The sequence below is a fragment of the Phyllostomus discolor genome, chromosome 4 (assembly GCF_004126475.2).
Source record: "Phyllostomus discolor isolate MPI-MPIP mPhyDis1 chromosome 4, mPhyDis1.pri.v3, whole genome shotgun sequence".
NCBI classification, from domain to species: domain Eukaryota; kingdom Metazoa; phylum Chordata; class Mammalia; order Chiroptera; family Phyllostomidae; genus Phyllostomus; species Phyllostomus discolor.
In genome coordinates this window covers 78,070,766-78,091,944 of record NC_040906.2, presented here as the reverse complement: position 1 = coordinate 78,091,944, position 21,179 = coordinate 78,070,766, and the positions used below count along the sequence as shown (strand labels likewise).

The window sequence follows — 21,179 nt, the reverse complement described above, 5'->3', positions numbered from 1 at the left end:
CAGAACCATAAATGACCCTGAATAGCCACAGCAATTTTGAGAAAGAATAACAAAGTAAGAGGGATCACAGTACCTGATATCAAACTATATTAGAGGGCCACAGTAGTCAAAACACTCTAGTACTGGCATAAGGACAGACACATGGAGCAATGGAACAGAATAGAGAGCCCAGAAATAAATCCAAGCCTCTATGGTCAATTAATATTTGACATAGGGGGCAGAGTCATGAAATAGAGTAAAAATAGCCTCTTCAACAAATGGTATTGGGATACCTGGACAGTGACGTGCAAATAAAATGAAACTCAACCACCAACTTACACCATACACCAAAATAAATTCAAGGTGGATATAAGACTTAAATATAAGTTGTGACACCATGAAAGTCCTTGAGGAGAACAGAGGCAGGAAAATCTCAGATATTCCATGCAGCAATATTTTCACCGATATGTTCCCTAGAGCAAGGGACATAAAGGAAAGAATAAACAAATGGGACCTCATCAAATTAAAAATCTTCTGCGTGGCTAAAGAAAACATCAGCAAAATGAAAAGAGAACCAACCATATGGGAAAATATATTTGCAAATGATATCTCAGACAAGGATTTGATCTCCAAAATATAAATAACACACACCACTCCACTCCAGGAAGACAAACAAACCAATTAAAAATTGAGCAAAGGACCTGAACAGACACTTATCTAAGGAAAACATACAGAAGGTCCAGAGACATATGAACGGGTGCTCAGCATCACTAGCCATCAGAGAGATGCAAATTAAAACCACAGTGAGATACCACTCCACACCAGTCAGAATGGTCAGCATAAACAAATTAACAAACAAATGCTGGTGAGGTTGTGGAGAAAAGGGAACCCTAATGCACTGTTGGGGAGAATGTAGACTGGTGCAGCCACTGTGGAAAACAGTATGTAATTTCCTCAGAAAACTGAAAATGGAACTGCCTTTTGACCTGGCAATTCTGCTGCTGGGCCTATACCCTAAGAATTCTGAAACACCAATCCAAAAGAACCTATGCACCCCAATGTTCATAGCAGCACAATTTACAATATCCAAGTCTGGAAACAGCCTAAGTGCCAATCAGTAAATGAGTGGATCAAAAAACTGTGGGAAATTTACACTATGAAATATTACACAGCAGAAAGAAAGAAGGAACTCCTACCCTTTGCGATAGCATGGATGGATCTGGAGAGCATTATGCTAAATTAAATAAGCCAGGAAGTGAAAGACAGATACCATATGATCTCATCTATAAGTGAAACCTAATCAACAAAACAAGCAAGCAAGCAAAATATAACCAGAAACATTGAAATTAAGAGAAAACTCACAGTCATGGAAGGGGAGGTGGAATGGGACAACGGGGACACAAAGGGGAAAGGTTGTCAAGAAATATGTATAAAGGACAGATGGGCAAAGCCAAGGGGGCTAGAAAAGATTTAGGGTAGGACGTGGGGATGGCTGTGGTAGGGGGTAGAGGGAAGGAGAAAATGGAGATGACTGTACTTTGACATCAATAAAAACAAAAAAGAACTCTTTATCTTACTCTTCTCTTATTGAGATAGCCAGGATTTTAATTTTAGAACTAATTGTAAGAGGTATTATCAAGTTATACTACAGTATGTATTCTCTGTCTCTCTCCATCCCTCTCTCTTTACCTATATTTTTAAAACTACCAAATATTTTGTGTTTGCTCCAGTACCCAGAAAATACATACCTTTTCTATAGAACCATGTGGCAAAAATGGATTTCTTAATCGGGGTTTCACAGATATAAATTTGGGGGTATAAAAAGTAGCAGAACTAATTCTTATAAAATTTGAAATTCAAAGGAAAACTAATTAAAGTATCCTTTAAAATGAAACAAAAGTCAAGAGCAATAAAATAAAATATTCATTGTATATTTGATTGATTGGAGAGAATAGGAATTTTACCATCAGAGAGAGAATAAGATAACAAAGCAACATACCATGATATAGCTTTCTCAAAATATTAAATCAAACAACAAAAGCGTATGCATGATGACAAACCACATAGTAAAAACAAATAATAAAATATGCTTGGCTAACCACAGATGTAAAATAATAGCAAAGATTTTGAAATGCACAGTCAATAAAAAGTCTCAAGTTTAAGCCCAATTGTATAGGGATAAAAATGTAAAATAAAGGCTGAAAAAATATGAGATATGATTTAGGGAGTGAGGATAGCAGTAGAGGAAAAGGGGAAAAAAAGAGAAAATGGTGAAGAAACAAATAGGACAGAATAGGGTGAAGGGAAGGAGAAAGAGAAAGAGTCTTTGTCCTGTAAACCTTACCTGTTTTTTTTCCAAGACAGCAGCAAGCCCCTGCTTGTTCTTCGGGAACTATTCTCGGCGGACATTTAGTCCAAACATTTGACAATGCTTTGCTATAGCACAACTTGACCTTTCTCTTATACTTCCCAGGTATACTGAATCTTTTATTAATTTATACAACTTTATATCTGGAATAAAGCTTAGGTCATTGTGCAAACATCTTATTTTGCTGATTTTCAAAGCCATAGAGGTAAAGACAAGGTCTCCCCTTTAGAATCTTTTTATAATGTTTATCAAACATAGTACAACAGCAACACCTATCTGGTATGCAATCAACTGTTTAATTGCTCTCTTAAAGCATATTGAGAATAAACTTCTACTTCCTGACAAATACCCAAGACCCTCCTCTTCCAAGTCTCATTTTATTGAAACAGTGTTTGTACACTTAAAAAACTATCTCTCCCAGCATTTCATGAAAATGAGTTTGGTTCTGTGTTAAAATTTTGACCAATGGCATGATGATACAAACTGTGGAGTTAGGCTTCCAGAAAGTAGCATAAGAAGTTTAGAGGTTGCATTTAGAGGTTGACTTAGCAGGGACAGTTTGTTCCTTTTTCTTCCTCCTGGAATGGAGGTGTGATATTTGGAGCTGCAGTGGCTTTCTATGACCATTAGCCTACCTAGAGAATGCAAAACAAGGGGCAAGGTGGCAGAACAGAAACATAGGAGTCTTTAAATCATCACAGAATCACCTTACCTGCCTCGGAATATCTATCTATATCTGGAAATTTTTTACATGACCGAAAAATGAACTTCAATTCCTAACTGATACAATATGTGTGAATAAGGCAATGCTCAAGTGTAAGAAAATATGCAAAAATGAATCATAGGAGTTAGGAGCTATGACAGTTGGATACTAGCCCCACTGTTAAAATGCATCTTAGTTTGGGAGGGATGGTTTATAGCTTTGAAATTTGAAAATTTAAGGCTATCTGGAGAAGTGGAAGAAAAACATGATTAAGCCAAGGAATACAGAATCTGTTGGAGGGGAAAAGCTAAAAGCTGACAGGGTATGGAGAATTTTATAATACAATATGCAAGCATTTGCTCAGAATGCAAATTGACTACCTTTCTAAAAATGGTTCTTAGGAGTTCTTTCCCCAGAGGCTTTCCAGATTGTATAGATAGCAATCTGTCTAGGCGTGTTTGGGTTCAGTCCAGGCTAAAGGCAGATGGATGGACTGGATAACCTCTGAAAGTCCCTTCTGGCCTTATTATTCTACAATTCTGTTTCATTCTGAGAGAAAGTTATTGCTGCTTCTCTATTTGTAGATACAGTCATCAAGGAGACCTTTACTCTCTTTATGCATATCGCAGGCATTCCTGGTAAATAAGAGGAAACAAAACTTAACGGGGCAAATCGCTAGAGCAAAATGCAGGAGTGAATTTTCCTGACACAGAGCACACTGTTTCAGGTTGATAATCCTGGTATGCAGTGTAGTACACTTCCTCCCTGAGTTACTCTACAAGAGTCCCGTGCACTTTTGCATGCTATTGCTTTGTTTCCTGTGTGTTTGCCTTCCCTGCCTAGTTAATTGAATCCTTGTTGGGAAGTGACTGAGGTGCAAGTTAAATGGGAAGTTTTTTCAGGTGTTTCTAATCTATTAGATGTATAAGATATATACATAGGAAGAAAAAGGATGAATTAAACCAAGGCACATTTGCATTGGAAAGTTCCCCTCAATAGAGGAGCTATCCTGTGTTAGGTAATATTACTAGGCTTTGACCCAAGCATGTTTCTCTCAGTCCTGCACATTTTGTTTTGAGTAATTAATTTAGATGGGTGACATAGAAAACTGACTGATAGAAAAGAAACTGATAGACTGGAAGTCATTTGTCTGGGAATAGAGCATAGCAGTCAAAGTAAGGAGAAGACCAGTTCAAGCATTACCTTACACTGATTTTGAAAACAGGAACAAATAAACCAAAACACAGATGAAAGACTTAAAATATAATTTTTTTTTTAAATTTCTTGAGCTCTGGCTGGTGTAGCTTAGTGGATTATACACCAGGCTGTGAACCAAAAGGGTCCCTGGTTTGATTCCCAGTCAGGGCACATGCCTAGGTTACAGGCCAGGTGCCCAGTTGGGGGTGAACAAGAGGCAACCGCACATTAATGTTTCTCTTCCTCTCTTTCTTCCTACCTCCTCTGTCTAAAAATAAATAAATAAAATATTTTTTAAATTCTTGAAATAATAATTTCAGTTGCAGATCCAACAGGAAAAATCTAATAGCATAATAACTCACATAAGTTTCTATATACACATTTGTATACAGTAAATTTTATGTATAATTTATATATAATTGTTATTTAGATTTTTATATATATAAACTATTTAGATTTTTATTTCTAATAGGTATAAAAGACCATTTTATATCTATTAATTTTTCACCAAACTTCTTTGAGACCTCTTTCATAATATTTAATTGACCTAAATAAAAAATTAGACAATTCAGATTCTTAGTGTTTTCTCCCCTGAAAATATTGAGTAGTTCTCTGAGCCATTTATTAAATTGTATAGATTTTTTCTTGGCACTCTTGGTTTATACCTGTACTCTGAATGAGAACACTCCTCACACTTCAACTAATGGAACTGCAAAGTGCTCTTTGGGGCTTGTCCTGCCCATTCTTCTTGTACCTGACATGCAAACCCTGGCTCATAGCATCCCTGACCTATTTCTGAACAAGCTATTTGAACAGAGTGATCTCACTTTGGTTGGCATCTTAGGGTTTCCACAACCACAGAGAGTTGTCTGGGATGCTTCTACAATCCCTGGTGGCATGGAGAGGTCAACTATTTGAATTTATGCTTTCTCTTAATCTCAAACCTAATGTGCACCTAGGATGCAAATTCTCAGCTAATATAAATATATCTGGGTGATATATTTTCCCTCAAAAGTGTTATCTTTAATGAGTATCTTGTATCTAAACTTAAATATAAAAATATATGTAGAAACGTTTGGAGAAAACATACGATATATATGTATATTTCCCTATATCTCTACATGAATGAAAAAATAAACAGTTGCTTGATTTGACTATGAAAGGGCTAATTATGAGGAGCTGCAAAGTCACCAGTTTCACATTTCTCTTGCTTTTCTGAATATTTAGTACTTTGAGATGTTCAGTTATGATAGCATTAATACACATGCAGTTCAGTGGAATAGGATTTACTATATAAATGATAACATTGGATCAAAGACAAGGCAGCAGAAATTCTTTTTTCCTGCAATTTTGAATACATTACACATTCAGAATTGAAAATATTGGCTGAAAGGTATGAAAATTTTAAGAGACCTCCCTCTCTAGCCTTCTGTAAGGCTTAACAGAATTCCAGATTGAGTTTAACAAATCAATTTTTCCAAGTACGTATCTGTGGTTATTTCTCATTGGAATGGGATTACATTGTTTTTTTTCCCCTTCAAAATGTAAACTTTCTACTTTGAAGGTTATAGAGAAGTCTTTTCTTATTCCTTCCAGATCCCATTATAAAAAAATTAATACTAGAGAGTTTTTTTTTATTTACTCTTGCTACTCATACAGATCTTTTTCAAAGAGTTAAAATAAATTTCTCCATTTTCTTCCTTCCACATCCTTCATCAGATGAAAGTGCTTTTTATTTTCAAGAGGAAAGAGTGAATAGATTATTCTGAAAATATGTTATGTATTCTTTCAGCTTGTTGTTCACTCAACACATTTTTTTCTGCTCAATCAATTAATAAATCTGACAGTAAACACATAGCTGTTCACATATGTTTTTCATTTTATTAGCCTACAAGCCATCTTGCTGCTTTAAGAATGGGTCAGAAAGGATGCTTGAATCACAACAGTTTAATGTGCTTTTCTATGTTGATATGGGAAGGCTCAGTAGTCAAATTTTGTAAATGAACACTCAAGGCCACCGTGTTTAAATCTTGCTCTCAAACTGCATTTCTGTGTGACTCTTGGGCATCTCATTCAACCTCAGCTACTTGCTATTTTTCCTTATATTTTCAACTATGATGCTGCTTGTGTCAAAAAACAAATAATGAGTCAACATTCAAAGTTAAATAGAGAGCTGAGTGACAGTTTGTTATAATTCATGCTTTTGAATAGCATTGAAACAGTCATATATTTTTCAAAATTAAGGTGCAAGGGGGCAAAATTTTGACATCATGAAAGACAGAATTTTAGCAGCTTGTTAAAGATGCAATTCTGGTTATTTAAAGTAGTAAATACACCTTCCAAATTCGTAAGTTTCATCTGAAAAGCAATTCACTTACTATGGCTCTCCATGTCACCTACTTTGACCTTCACTTACATGAACTACATCCAAATGATACATTAGAGGATAACACCTAACATGTTTTCTTTGGGGAGCTGATCAATGTGAAGAACAGATGACTGCTTAACTCAAAGCTTTATAATTATAATAATGCATGTTTTTACCTCCTGAAAATAAATCACATACCCTGCTACATGTAACAGTTCTAGGCTTCACATGCTGAACAGTAAAGCCATATAAGGTAATACCCTTAGATTAAAAATATATCCTAGTATCATTTTTCACTCTCTGCAGTATTTTTGCAATTCACTTTAAGTGGGCCATATTACATCTTTTCTCTAGTGTAATAACGCTAGGTCTAATACCAAGGTGTTTTATTTGTTTGTTTGTTTGTTTATGTATTTATGTATTTATTTATTTATTATTTTTTCAGCTCCAAACTCAATCTCTGTCTACTCTGGACCCTATGCTTCAATGTGACCAAAGAACTCAGAGCTCTCTTGAGTGTGCAGTGTTTTCCTATGCATTTGTGCTTCTATGCATATAGTTCCTTATTTTTGAAATGTTCTTCCTTCCCTTACTTGTCTACCCAACTCTAGGATGAGACACATATTAACTATCAGATACTTTGGGGGAAGTTTTCTGCATTCCCTAAAGCAGAATTAGATACTCTTTATTTTATTCTTTTTTAGAAATTTTTACCTACATCTGTGATGACATGTCAATTTCAGTAAGCCACAGAATAGGGTTTTCTACATCCCCAGTGCTTAGGTAAGTGTCTGGAACTCTGTCACTGCTCAAAGTTTACTGACATTAATGAATGAATTGAATATAGAGAAAACTTTACTGTGCTTCTCTTGGCACATTTAAAAATCATTTTGGTCTCATACATGTTATTATTTCTTACAAGCTCTTCTCTGTTTTTTATTATATCAGGGAGAGGGTGAGGAAGAGATCCAGATAAATGATGAGTCCCAGTGCCCATGAATATTGGTATACATTAATAGTTCCCAAAGTGCCAGAACTATTTACAAGTCTCTTCTGTTAAGGAGAATTACTGGGGGTAGGAAATCTGAGTTGTCTAGCTTTTTGTGGTTTCACACAGGCATTCTACCTAAGAGTGGCATGTTTGAGAAACAGGTATAATAGGAGTTGTTTGAACTAAGGAATGAAGCTTTACATCAAAGCAATTGCTTTTTTTCCTCCTAGAGATGTTAGACAAGCACCAGAATAAATATTCTTTTGAAGTGTGAACTGTGGAACCATGCTATTGACTTGATCTATTTAAAAATCAAAATCAACAGAAAATAGAGTACAATTCAGTAACAACCGACACTACAGATTGCATCAGGACTCTCACCACAGAAAAGATTAAGTAAAAAAAAAATAGAGAAGTATTGTAAGTTAGAAGCCATTAAAAAGATAGATATAGAATATTATATGGTGTTTTGATAAAAACTATCTCTCTGTTCTTAAATTAGATCCTTCAGGAGCTTGATCATTTTAAGCTACTAATACATCAATACATTATTATTTTATATTTACAAAATTTTCTTGTTTCCACAGTTACTCTTAAAAATAATTTGTTTTGAGCCAAAGAAAACTAATTAATATAACATTACCATTAATTAAAAATGTCAATCCACTACAAAATCTCACTTCCAATTAACAATAAACTATTTTAGATTATCATTTCAATGCTGAGCTGTTATATAGAGCCAAATTACTTTGTCATCATTTTCCCACAGGTATTCATTTAGGTAGTCAGCTGTTTCTAGAAGTCAAAGTATTCAAACAGACTCTTGCAATCTACACTCCATGTCTCTTTAACAGCATCGGTTTAGCAATTACATCTGATAAATATGTTTTAAGAAGTCAGATTTCTGTACAACAGCATATTTCTAATTAAACAGAATTTATAAAATTGAGACTGAAAATGAATATATATACTTATGTATATACATATATACATGTACTTATGCATGTATAAGTATATATGTACACATACAAGCGTGCACATACACATATATACATATTTAGTGTGGTTTTCAAGTACTAGTCTATCCTAATTTCATACAGGTGTCATTTGTCAACATAATATCTGCAATAGCATTGCAAAGGGGTGATAAAGTTGTAGAAGACCTATTCTTGGAATTGTGGCTTTTCTTTTGAGAAACAGTAATTCATCTGTAAAATCAACAGTTTTAAGGGTCATATCCTTTCACTAAACTAACTTTATTACTTAAACCAGTCTCGTTGAGAGAAAAATGCTAATCTTGTTCAGAGTTGAGATATATTTGAGACTATCCAATCATTTAAGCACAATTCAACACGAAGAAAATAATTTAACAGGATCTACTCTTAAGTTCCAGGAACTTTAGTAATCAAAAGTAGCCAGAGCATGCAAACCCAAGTCCTGCTGGCTAATTAATTCCAGGTGTTTGTTTTGTAGCTTTTGGCTTATTAATATTTTTTAGTGACTTGACTACACACTGGTGAAGTTTTCCTCTGTGCGTTGTATGCTTTGCATTGCTGATTGATACACTTTCTATAACATTGCCTGCAATTTTATTTTTTCTCCATACCTTTGTTTTTGGACTTTGCATGTTGAAATCCCCTTCTCCTAATAAGTTCATTTTAATTTAGAAAGAGATTGGCAATATTTTAGTTGAGATATTTTTCAACTAAAACTTTTATAATAGGAACAGGACAAGATCCACTGATAGAGTGAAAGTAAAAATGAAAACAAAGGGCTCCAAATTTCTTTGTCTTCTTCACCAACTTCACTAACTTCTTTCTTTCTTTTTTCCTTCCTGCAAGCTATAAATTAATGTTAACCCACTCTGAAATCAGTGATGTAATGAATAACTAATACCATCACAAAATAAAGTATTTCATTTCTGGGAAAATTTTAAAAAATGGACTCCTGAATATCTGAGCTAAAAATTAACTTCTCTTTCATTAAATTTATTCCATTTTCTCAAATCAATTAATGAAACCTATTAAATTGGGTTTGATTATTTTTTAATTATTTGAAATATATAAGTTTTAAACAAAAATTTTCAAGGATTACTAATTTTCCTATGTGGAATCACTTCAAATAATATAGGTTGCCATTTATCTCAATCTATTTTGAGGAAGATTCTACTTTTTAAATTCCAGGATTTTTCAGCACTTTCTCATATGACTTTAATTTTATAAATAGTAATATAAAAGAAGAGACAACAAATTGATATCTAAAATATGAGGTCTGTCCAGAAGTTATCCAGCCAGATAATATGAAAAATAGAGGCATTTATTGAAGAAGACACAAGATAAAAGAAACATTGTACATAGGACGATACCTCAGTCCCTTCAAAGTAGGCACTTTGGGACCTCACACAGTTCTCCCAATTACCGTCAGCTGCCCCACTGTATTTTCCAGAATCTCATCAACAGTCTGAAATCTCTTCCCTTTCAAAGGTGATTTGAGTTTTGGGAAAACAAAATTTGCAGGGTGGCAAATATGTGCTGTATGGGGCTGGGTCACCTGGGTGATTTGATGTTTCACTAAAAATCTCTGCACGAAACATGATATATGAGTGGGCACATTGGCCTGATGAAGCTGCCAATCACCATTTGCATCTCACTTCAGCCTTCTGAATCTTCCAGATAGTTTCTGCTGAGGAAAGTTCAAGCTTAACACAAAATATGATGCAGATTAGTTGCTCTACTCATTCATTTTGAATGTGACAGTTGCACAGTACACATGCTCACTCAAAGGTCTCTACCATCCTCACTGACTAATGCAGTGAAGTTGTCATTGTTCATGTATGTGCATTCCAGTCCACTTTCCTTGGCTGCCAGGTTACATCAATGTGGCACAAACCAGTCTCATTCTATTAACAATGGCTGGACTTTTTCTGGAGAGACCTCATACTTATATTAGAACACAGGTAGATCCCCAACTTTTTTGGCACCAGAAAGGGGTTTGTGGAAGGTGGGGTGAGGGAGTTAGAGGGGAATTAGGACAGGAGGTAGAGTTCAGGTGAGCTTCGCTGGGAGCCCATTTCCTAACAGGCCACAGATTGATACTGGTCCCTGGACCAGGGTTTGGGGACCCCTGTATTAGAATTCCTGGAATCTAAAATAAATACATTATAACTGATTGTGAGTGAACAGATAAAAATGTAATTACACATATTAGAAAAATTACATCCCAAAAGGCAAATCAAGTAAAATATCAAAGGGAATTTTAAATATTATTAATTTGCATTATTTCAAGGAGTTAGAAGATATATAAGAATCTTATATTTGTTTAGGTTCCTGATCAAATACACTAATTGAAAAATATATTACACACTCAGAAGTACTTAGGAATAGGTTTAGAACTGAAAAAACAGAAATCATAAAACAGCAATATTGCATTTTTAGTGCATATTTGTGTGTTTGGGTGGTGAGATTTTCAAATATCAGAGATCCTCTTCCCTAAACAGTTTTAGTAAACTCTCTCCACACTTTATATTTGATATTTGACAAAGGGGGCAGGAACATAAAATGGAGTACAAATAACTTCTTTAATAAATGGTGTTAGCCAATCTGCACAGGTATATACAAAAAAATGAAACTAGACCACCAACTTACACCATACACCAAAACAAACTCAAGATGGATAAAAGACTTAAATATAAGAGGTAACATTATGAAAGACCTAGAGGAAAAAATAGGCAGGAAAATTTCAGATATCCCATGCAGCTATCAAACAAAAAAGCTTCTACATGGCTAAAGACATCAAGAAAATAGAAAGGGAACCAGCCATATGGGAAAACGTATCTGCTAGTGACAAGGGTTTGATCCAAAATATATAAAGAGCTCACATGACTCCACTCCAGGAAGACATACAATCCAATTAAAAAATGGGTAAAGGACCTGAACAGACACCTCTCCAAGGAGGACATACAAAGGGCCCATAGACATAGGAAAGGATGCTCAACATCACCAGCCATCAGAGAAATGAAAATTAAAACCACAGTGAGGTACTATTTTATACCTCTCAAAATGGCCATCATTAATAAATCAACAAACAACAAGTGCTGACGAGGTTGTAGAGAAAAGGGAATTCTAGTGCACTGTTGGTAGGAATGCAGACTGGTGCAGCCACTGTGGAAAACAGTTTGGAATTTCCTTGAAATACTAAAAATGGAACTGGCTTTCGATCCAGTCATCCAACTGCTAGGATTATATCCTCAGAACTGTTTTTCAACTTCTTTTTTATTGTTGTTTAAGTACAGTTGTCTCCATTTGCCCTACAACTTCCCTCCACCCCAGCCATACCATAAAAGAAAGAATAAACAAATGAGACTTCATCAACATAAAAAGCCTCTGCATAGCTAAAGAAAAGATCATCAAAATGAAGAGGGAACCAACTGTATGGGGAAATATATTTGCAAATGATACCTCAGACAAGGGTTTGATCTTCAAAATATATAAAGACTCACATGACTCCATTCCAGGAAGACAAACAATCCAATTAAAAAATGTGTAAAACACCTGAATAGACATTTCTCTAAGGAGGACATATGGAAGGCTCATAGACATATGAAAGGATGCTCAGCATCATTAACCATCAGAGAGATGAAAATTAAAACCACAATGAGACACCACTTCACACTAGTCAGTATATCCCAAGAATTCTGAATCACCAATTCAAAAGAACCTATGCACTCCAATGATCATAGCAACATTACTTAAAATAGTCAAGTGCTGGAAAGAGCCTAAGTGCCCATCAGTAAATGAGTGGCTATAAACACTATGGTACATTTATACAATGGAATACTATGCAGCAGAAAGAAAGAAGGAACTCCTACCCTTCCCAATAGCATAAACACAATTAGAAAGTATTATACTAAGTGAAATAAGAAAGGCAGTGAAAGACAAATACCATATGATTTCACCTATAACGAACCTAATCAACAAAATAAACAAATGAGTAAAATGGAACCAGAGACCTGTAAACAAAAAACAAACTGACAGTAACCAGAGGGGCAATGGGAGAGGAATAATGGGGAAAAGAAGGAGAAGGAGCAAGCAAAGGAACATGAATAGAGGACTCCTGGGCATAGACAATGGGGGGGGATTGACTATGGGAGTGGGAAGGAAGGTAGGAGTGAACAGTGGTGAAAAAGGCAGGACAACTGTGACCGAACAAGAATAAACAACAACAAAAGGACATTGGTATGTTTGCTGCAAACAATAAGATCACATAATCACTTTTTCTGGAGATATAGAATGTAGAATTCCTTTTTACACGCACCTGAACAGTTTCCATATTCCTTCAATGGAGCGAGAACAGATAGTGCTGCAGAGAATGTCATTCCCTTGTGTGATCATTTTCTACTACAATTGTAATCTCGCAAGGGTCGTGAATCTTTTGCTCACAGACACTTTAAATATTAACATAATGAATTAGCTTATAAATGTAAAAATTTAAAATAGCATCTTAATATATCTCAATAACTCTAGTCTTATTAGTTGAATTTGTTCACTTCTTTTGGCATTCTTCATATAGTTGTAAGAATTTTTGTGGAAATATTCTCTGTTCAGAAACCTTGATTGTATAAAATGTGTTTTCATTGCTCATGCAATTTAGACATAGTGATATTACCACCAATATAAAATACAATGTAGGAAGACATACAATTTTCTAAAATACAATGTGGTGATTTTGAATGTTCTTATTGTAAAATTTTTATAAGCACATTCCTATATATAAGTATACTCATATACAAAAATCAATTTTTCTTCAAACGGAATTAAATTATAGAGATTAAAATATCAGTGTTATAGAAAATCATTAATAATAGATATTTTTATTACCCTCACTAGGGAGAAATTGATTTTCTAGGAAACATTCAGAAAATAATTCAGTTAATAAGAAAACATTCCCAAGACTGGAATATCAGCTGCAAAATGTTAAACTTTTCTCCTTATTAATTTTCATCAAGAATACAAATATACAACTAAATGTAATGCCTTTCTTAGAAAAAATATACCCAGGTTTGAATTACATCTTATGCTTCATGTATAATAAGTTTAAATTAGAATATGTGTTAGAATAAAACCAAGAGGAAGCAATGGAAACAGAAGTTGATTTAGATGCTTCAGTGAAAATGCATTTCTAAAGATTAATGCAATGTTTGAATTAATCTGTTTTCTTTCTTAATTGTATGTCTATAGTAAATAAAACAGTTCCTTACAGATTTAATAGGCTGGTGCCTAATTATCTTTTCAGGAAACATTTTTCACTATGTGTAACCCAAAATTGGAAGAAAATTTGATGGTGGGAATTTGGAATAAGTTCTCATGATATAATTTTCTCTATAATCAGTCATCTTCTCTCATTAAAAAAAAAATCATATACATGTGACAGTTTGGTGTTGCCCAAAAGCTGTGATTGCTGTCCAAGGTCAGGGGTACTCTGCCAGAGAGGCAAACACATCTTTAATTTTCTTTTCTCAATGAAGAAACATTTTATCAAACCACTGACTCTGGAATGACTATATCTTTCAGTCACGTTGATTCTACCACTCACTGTAGTTGTACCAGACCAGATAATTAGGTGAAAACCTTGCACTTTGATAAATATAAGTAGAAATCCAAATATGTTGTACTTGTTTTTTCTAGGTGTACCACTGGTGATAACTAATTACTTAGGAGTTTAAAATCACTTTATTTTGTGAAATCTAGATATATTTAAAAGGCCAAAGTAGTACAATCAGCCTCCTACTGGTAAATTATAAAAAAATAAAAATGGTTGTCACTTGTGATAAAGATATGAAACTTACAACAATTATAAAACATAAATTGGCACAGGAAGAAAAACTGAAATATAACCAACTATATACTCTAATTATACCTCAGTCTGAAGTATATATTGATCTTTTTTAAAAAAAATCAAGGTAAATATGATACCATTTAATTTTTGTTCAAATATTTTATGATTTTAGTTGAATCCCCTATTTTGCCATTAACATAGCCTTTATTGGATATATCTAAGTAGACTTATTAGATTACAACTGTATGTTTTATTTGATGACTCAAATATATTTTGTTATAATCAACAGCACTGAAAAATTTTTAACACATTCAAATTTGTGCAATCACCTCTAAGACAGTATTTGGCAATGTGATGATTTTGCTCTTTTTGAAGTTTAGTCACACATGTCTATGTGAAAAAAAATTAATGTACAGTAAAAAGAAGCTAGAATTATAACTGAAGTAGATAGAATTAGGCTCCAGAAAATATAATTAATTTCTCAAAAAATTATAGAAAATATACTTAATTTCTCCTATTGTATTATAATATATTAATATAATATATACTTATTAAAAAGAATACATGCCACAGAGCATCTTTAAATAAAAATAAAACATCTTATTAATTATTATAACATATGTGTTCATAGTTGAAACTAAGAATTTGCTGGCTTCTTATGTGATGGTTTCAGAGTTCAAGGCTAGGGAAGGAAAGCTGGTCAAAGAAGAAATAACTTTAATTTCTCAGTCTGAATCTGTCCACAGAACAGAGTAACTGGATGTCCCTTAGGAAGAGGGTAGGGACCAAGTGACTAGTTGATATAAAGTCTCTCAGTGCCCTCATTGCTTTAGATTACCTTTCTAAGATTTACTCCTTTTAATGATATATCTCTTCCTCTGGTCTTGAATTCAGTTTCCTTCAGCCTTGAGTTGGGGGTCTGGCAGCCAGTAAGCCATGTCAGGCCTTTTGTTTGGCCTGCATTTTATGGCCTATACAATATTTTAAAAATCAGTAGCTGACTTTGAAAACTTTAAACTCACAAAGACATGGAGCTCCTACTGAAAAATTGGTATTTTGGGTGACCTAGGACTTTTTTTCACATGGCAGCATTTAGTTTGGGTGACTTTGTCCACAGATCAGACATGCATCTCAAGTTTTCTACAATTTCTTCTATCCTCATCTTGAAAGGCAGATTTCTCTTTGACATCAGCTTCAGTAAATATCCTTTTCCTTACACTCACCCAGTGAGAATCTGTTAGAGGTATCTGTGATTCAGTGGTTTCTTTCCTGGCTCCCTCTAGTGTCCTGATTCACTTGATTAATACACTGACTGTGTTTCTTAATTTTTAATCCACAACTTTTTCCATTTCTCTGTTTCACATTCCATTCCCCCTCCCTATCCAATGTTCCTAGAATGTACCAGTTGCTATAAACTTTTTATTAACTTTGATATTTTTATTATTTCTCCCTCCTATCATTAATATGCAGGTAAAACCTTGACCACTGTAGAATTTAGATATTTATTTTTAAAAAGAAATAAAATTACAAGAAAGTTAGTGTAACTTCATAGAAATTATGTTGAGGAAAAATATCTCATGAACACACCCTAGTAAAACATTTTTTGTAGAAGTTCTACTTCAAATGTTCTTTGTTTAAACCAAGGTTCAGAGAAATGATTGTATAGCAGCATGTGGCTCAGTCTACTGTGACAGAGAGTTCTCATTTTTCCTTTTCTCAAAAGTATTCTTTTTTATGAAATGTGTAATTGTTTAAGAGCCCAACTTCAAGTCCAAGTGGATTTCTTTTTCTAATGGCACTTTAAGTAGAGTGTAGTACTTGCAGCTTTGAAATGCATATTGAGTGTCTCTGGCAATAAAATTTGTGTTTTCTCAATAACTGATATGGTTACGGTTTAAAGAAAAGGCAGGTTATAGGTTTTCTTTGAACTTTCATTGAAACTATGAAAATTTAATATTTCAGGTGCTTTGTTCTATAGATGGACTCACCCCGGCAATGCACTCCTTCATCATACCCATCTGAGCAGTCCACGACACCATTGCACAGCTGGGATAAGTGAACACATTTGTTGGCACCAAGGCAAGCAATGTAGTTCAGGGGACACTTGATTTCTACCTCTTCGGGACCTGAAAAAACAGTAAAAATGATCAGCTTGAAATGGATTAGTTCATTAATTTTTTGAATACTAAAATTATTAAGTACAAAAATTATGATAATTAATTTATGAATCAAAAGTATAGAAATACTACCACAGGGAAGCTCTGATTCTGACAGACATTAAAATTAGTCTATGATTAAAAACCTAATTAAAATATCTGCATAGGAAATAAAACATTCTGTATTGTTTTCAAAGAGTGAATTAAAAACACAAATATTTTTTTCAATCAATAGAGTAGCTTGAAATGAAAATCTGTGGTTTGCTCTGAGTCTCTGTTCTTTCTCATAAACTTAGATAAGTGGACAAGGCACTCAAACCCAATAAATCTCAATTTCCTCAACTGGGAAAAACAGATAACGACATCTTTCTGGCAGGGTTCTTATTAGAATTATATCAAGTAACACGAACAAAAACATTTTAGTGGCATTCAAATGAATTTCTGACAACCTACATTTTTTTGTTTTTATTTTTAATGTTGTTTAAGAATATGAAAACTAGCTAGTTATGTACTCGTTTGCATGTGGATTCTTTTTTTTCTTAAAAACAACTTCACTGAGCAACTATAATGCAATAGAATGTGATAAAGAGTGAGGAGGTAGTGATGATCAGGGCATAATCCTCAAGTTCACCTGTTGCTGGTAAGTGTACTTTACAAAATCACCCTTTTCACTTTTAAAAATGCACTAAAGTCAGAATGCAGAGTCTTTTCTCAACGGTCACCAATTCCAAATCTCCATCAAACACCCAAGTTGTATACTCTCGTATCTAAATTTCAGGTATATCCTTGTATCTAATTCCCAAATCCTACCTATACTTCTGCTGTAATGACCCAAATTCCCTGTAATGACTAAGGCTTGCTCCATTCTCCCACATCGAAAGTGCGATCATACCAATCAATGCCTACAATTACGTATTAATCTGACACTGATTATGAAAACAAATCAGATTCTACAGTCAGACACGTTTAGGTTTTAACTACAGTTCTAGAAATACCCATGAGGCATTAATTTATTCAATGAACTAAGCATTAAGTTTCTCATCTATAAATGGAACTATCAACTGAATCTACTTTGCAAGGTTGCTGTGACTGTCAAAAGGTGCTAATGGTAAAGCACTGAGCATTGTGAGGTACAGGCTCAGGGTAGGAATTCAAATTCAATATGTATTATTCATGTGAGTAAATGGAGAATAGTGGGGTAGGTAACAGACTCTGGAGCCAGATTATTGAGTCCAATTCCTGGTCCCATTACTTGTAAACTGAGTACCTTGAGCAAGTCGTATACCTTTTCTCTGCTTCACCAGGTTGTTGTAAGAATTGTTTCAAAAGCTCTTAGCATTTTTCTTAGCAAGGACTAAGTGTTTTCTATTATCATGGTTAAATAAAGATTGTGCATGAATGTGAGTTAGTTGCCTCTTGGTAAACACTTGTATCTCATAACTTTCTTTTCTGCTGCAACCCCCACCCCAAAATGCTCAAAAATAGTGAAAAGGCCAATCTAACATATTCTAGGATATGCAAAGCTATAAGAATTGCAGAAGAATTAGAAAATGAAAAAAAGAGAAAAGAAAGCAAAAAGTATTACACAAGGAAAACAAAAGTAGCTGGAGTTGCCAACAGAGAGTAAGTTGTGTTTTTTTGAAATGCCTGATCAAATATGAATTATAGGTATATGTGATTTTGTTTGATGGTAAAACAACTTTAAACCTTTTGTGTTTGAGAGATGTAAACAAATTTTTATGATGTAATTTCACTAGCTGAAGTATTGGCACTAACAGGTACCTCTCTATCTTTTCATGTATGTTTTACAATTACTGCTATAAAAGACTGTTAGTTTTGTCAGATACCTATCTCTACAAATGCACAGCTCATCTTACTGTGTAACATGTGTTTGCCATTTGAGTGTCAATATCTTAAAAATAAGCATTTATTTCCATATATAACTAAAGTACAAATATATTAATTTAAGTTCAATTTATAAGAATAAAAGTGAAACTCTTTTCACTGAGTTTTTAGCTATTTAATATGTATTTTAAGATTAACATAAATCAATTTTTAAAATAAAATTTAAAAACATGAATTATTTTTAAAAGGTGCACACTTCTATGACCAAGTCACAAAGTAGTTCTTAAAATTGTCTTATTCCTAAAAATTTAAAATCACACATCCTTGCAATGTCAAAGCCATGTTTAGAGTAGATACATTGAGATTCTCTGAAAATGAAAAAAAAAATGACCCACAAAACAGCACTTCATAAACCTGGGAAATTTTAGATATTTAGTTAGAAACCAAAAGTGATTTAGCAGTTCTTATAAAAAAACAAGATCCTTTATTTTTTCTTTTTTTAATTAATCTTTATTATAATATTTCCATTACCATTTAGTCCCCTTATATATCCCTCCCCCCACAAAGTGATACATGTTTTGGTTCTCATGTGAGCACGGTTTTTCACGGTAGATTGTCGGGTAAGGGATGAACATGACAGAAGGAGTAAAATGCACTGCTGATGTTCAGAAGAAAGTCTCAGCTACTTACCAATTTTGAGAAACCAAGAAAAAGGTTTGAATTTTTCAAGGGTAATATATAGATCTATTAAATTCATCCAGTGGTAAGAATTTGGGAAAATAAGTGAAATTTGTTTGAAGTAATGAAATAGTCAATAGTTTTTTTTTTCTAGACTAACCACTACACTCTTCCCCACCAATGATATGTTATCATCTTGGTCTCCATCAACATCGAATTACTGATAAGATAGTTGGGCCATGGCTGGATGGATTGCACCTTAACCAGTACTCCCCAAATTTTCATATTGAAGCACCTCAGACGATATTTGCAAGTTACACTGAAGTAAGTAGCAGAAATTAGTTGTAGAGGTTGTCCCAGGCCTGAGGAATTAACCTTAAAATTGAGAGATCAATTTCTTAAACCCCTATGGCCGGTGCTAGGATACTATAGTTGGAAAACTCTGCTAAAATCAGTATTTTGCCATTATTTCTGGAAAATGTGAATATAAATAGGTCAGTGTGAAAAACAATAAATGACTGCCTGAACAAAATTTCTCCCAGAGCCCAGCAGTAGGGGTATTTGCTGTACTGTTGCTTTGGAGAATAATCCATTCCTAATTCTCAGTCATTATTTGTGCAGTAAAGGCTTGAACTCTCCCATGGGGCTTCTTTAGTCTGTCCTGTAAATGGAGAGGAGACTCAATCTGTTCACTACTTTTACCCACCTACTTGTGTGACAAGGAACAGCAATGGAGCCTGCATGAACTCCTGAGAATATGTCAATATTGCCTTAAATGATCCACCTCATGAAAACTTTTAGCCATTCACATATTTTAAAATCAGAAATCATAATCTAACCTTATCAAGAAGTAGGGTTGGAAGTTCCCTCATATACCCAGAATTACCTCGTTAGTTGCTAAATCATGTGGATTTGGAGGGACCTCAGAGAAGGACTGGCATAACTGGGAGCATGTGAGATATTTCAAAATACTACAAAGACACTAAAAATTTTAGCAAGTACTGTGTTCCTAGAGAGAATAACATTTCAATTTTCAGTAATGCGTACTCAGAAAACATTTCCAGTCCCTCAAATCTAGTTTTAGGTGACCTGAGCAAGGTAGTGGAATTTAACATATAATAATTAATTACAACAAAAAAACTCTCATTCATTGGGAAGATTTAAAATATATCAATAAAGAATAGTATATCATTTTTTAAATTTCCCTAAGCCTTACACAATTAGTTGAAATGACTAATTTCTTAAACTGTTTTTTTACAAACAAATCTTCTAGGATAATTCAAGTATAACATTATTCATTTGTATGTTTTTGAATATTTACATTATTTTTTTACACATAAACATCTTACTTTGTTCAGTAAGACATAGAAAAGGAAGACATACCCTTATCAAATGCCTTTTCTGTTCAAAGAAAACTGGGATAGAGCATTTTGTGAAGGAATGGAGGTATTTCTTCTGTTATGACAGAGACAGTAAAATACCTCTACTTGTCACTATGTCATTATGTCTTAGCAGGACCAGCATCAATCCTCATCCTCCAAAGTGAACCTCACCTCCTTAACTCTATCACATCCCATGAGTTGTTTTGTTCTATTAAGATTTGCTGCTTGCTTATACTCTACTCTCCCATGATGGCTCTAAGCTCTTGGCCTGCAATTCAATCCACTTTTCTTCACCTTCACTCAAGAATAAAGTCCCTTTTGCTGATTTAACTTTCCTTCAATCAATGTTCCTTCTTTCTTACTTTTTCTTTTTTAACTGATAAATTTTTCAAAATACAGATTGGATCTGCGGCATTCCCATTTCTTTCTCACAGTAGCCTCTGCTTCCACCACTGCTAAGCTTCTCCCAAAGGTCTCCATGGTCCCATTAACAGTGAAGCCAGAGGCACACAGTGTCCTCAAAGCTGACCAGGATTCCTCTCTCTTAGACACACTTCCCACCATTATGTCTCATGCCTCTCATACTCCAGTCACACTATTATTATTGTTGTTATTGTTATTTGCACCATTCCATGAAAACACTGGGATGCATTTCACATATATTCTTTCATAAACTCA

General features: G+C 34.1%; 1 protein-coding gene across 1 annotated transcript in view; it reads right to left on the bottom strand.

The window, feature by feature from the left end:
* LRP1B (LDL receptor related protein 1B) overlaps positions 1-21,179 on the bottom strand; it is a 1,792,671-nt gene that overhangs the window by 1,131,517 nt on the left and 639,975 nt on the right. The window contains exon 3 of the mRNA XM_036023545.1: positions 16,429-16,566. Within this exon, the coding sequence (XP_035879438.1) occupies positions 16,429-16,566 (138 nt within the window). The remainder of the gene's footprint in view (positions 1-16,428; positions 16,567-21,179) is intronic.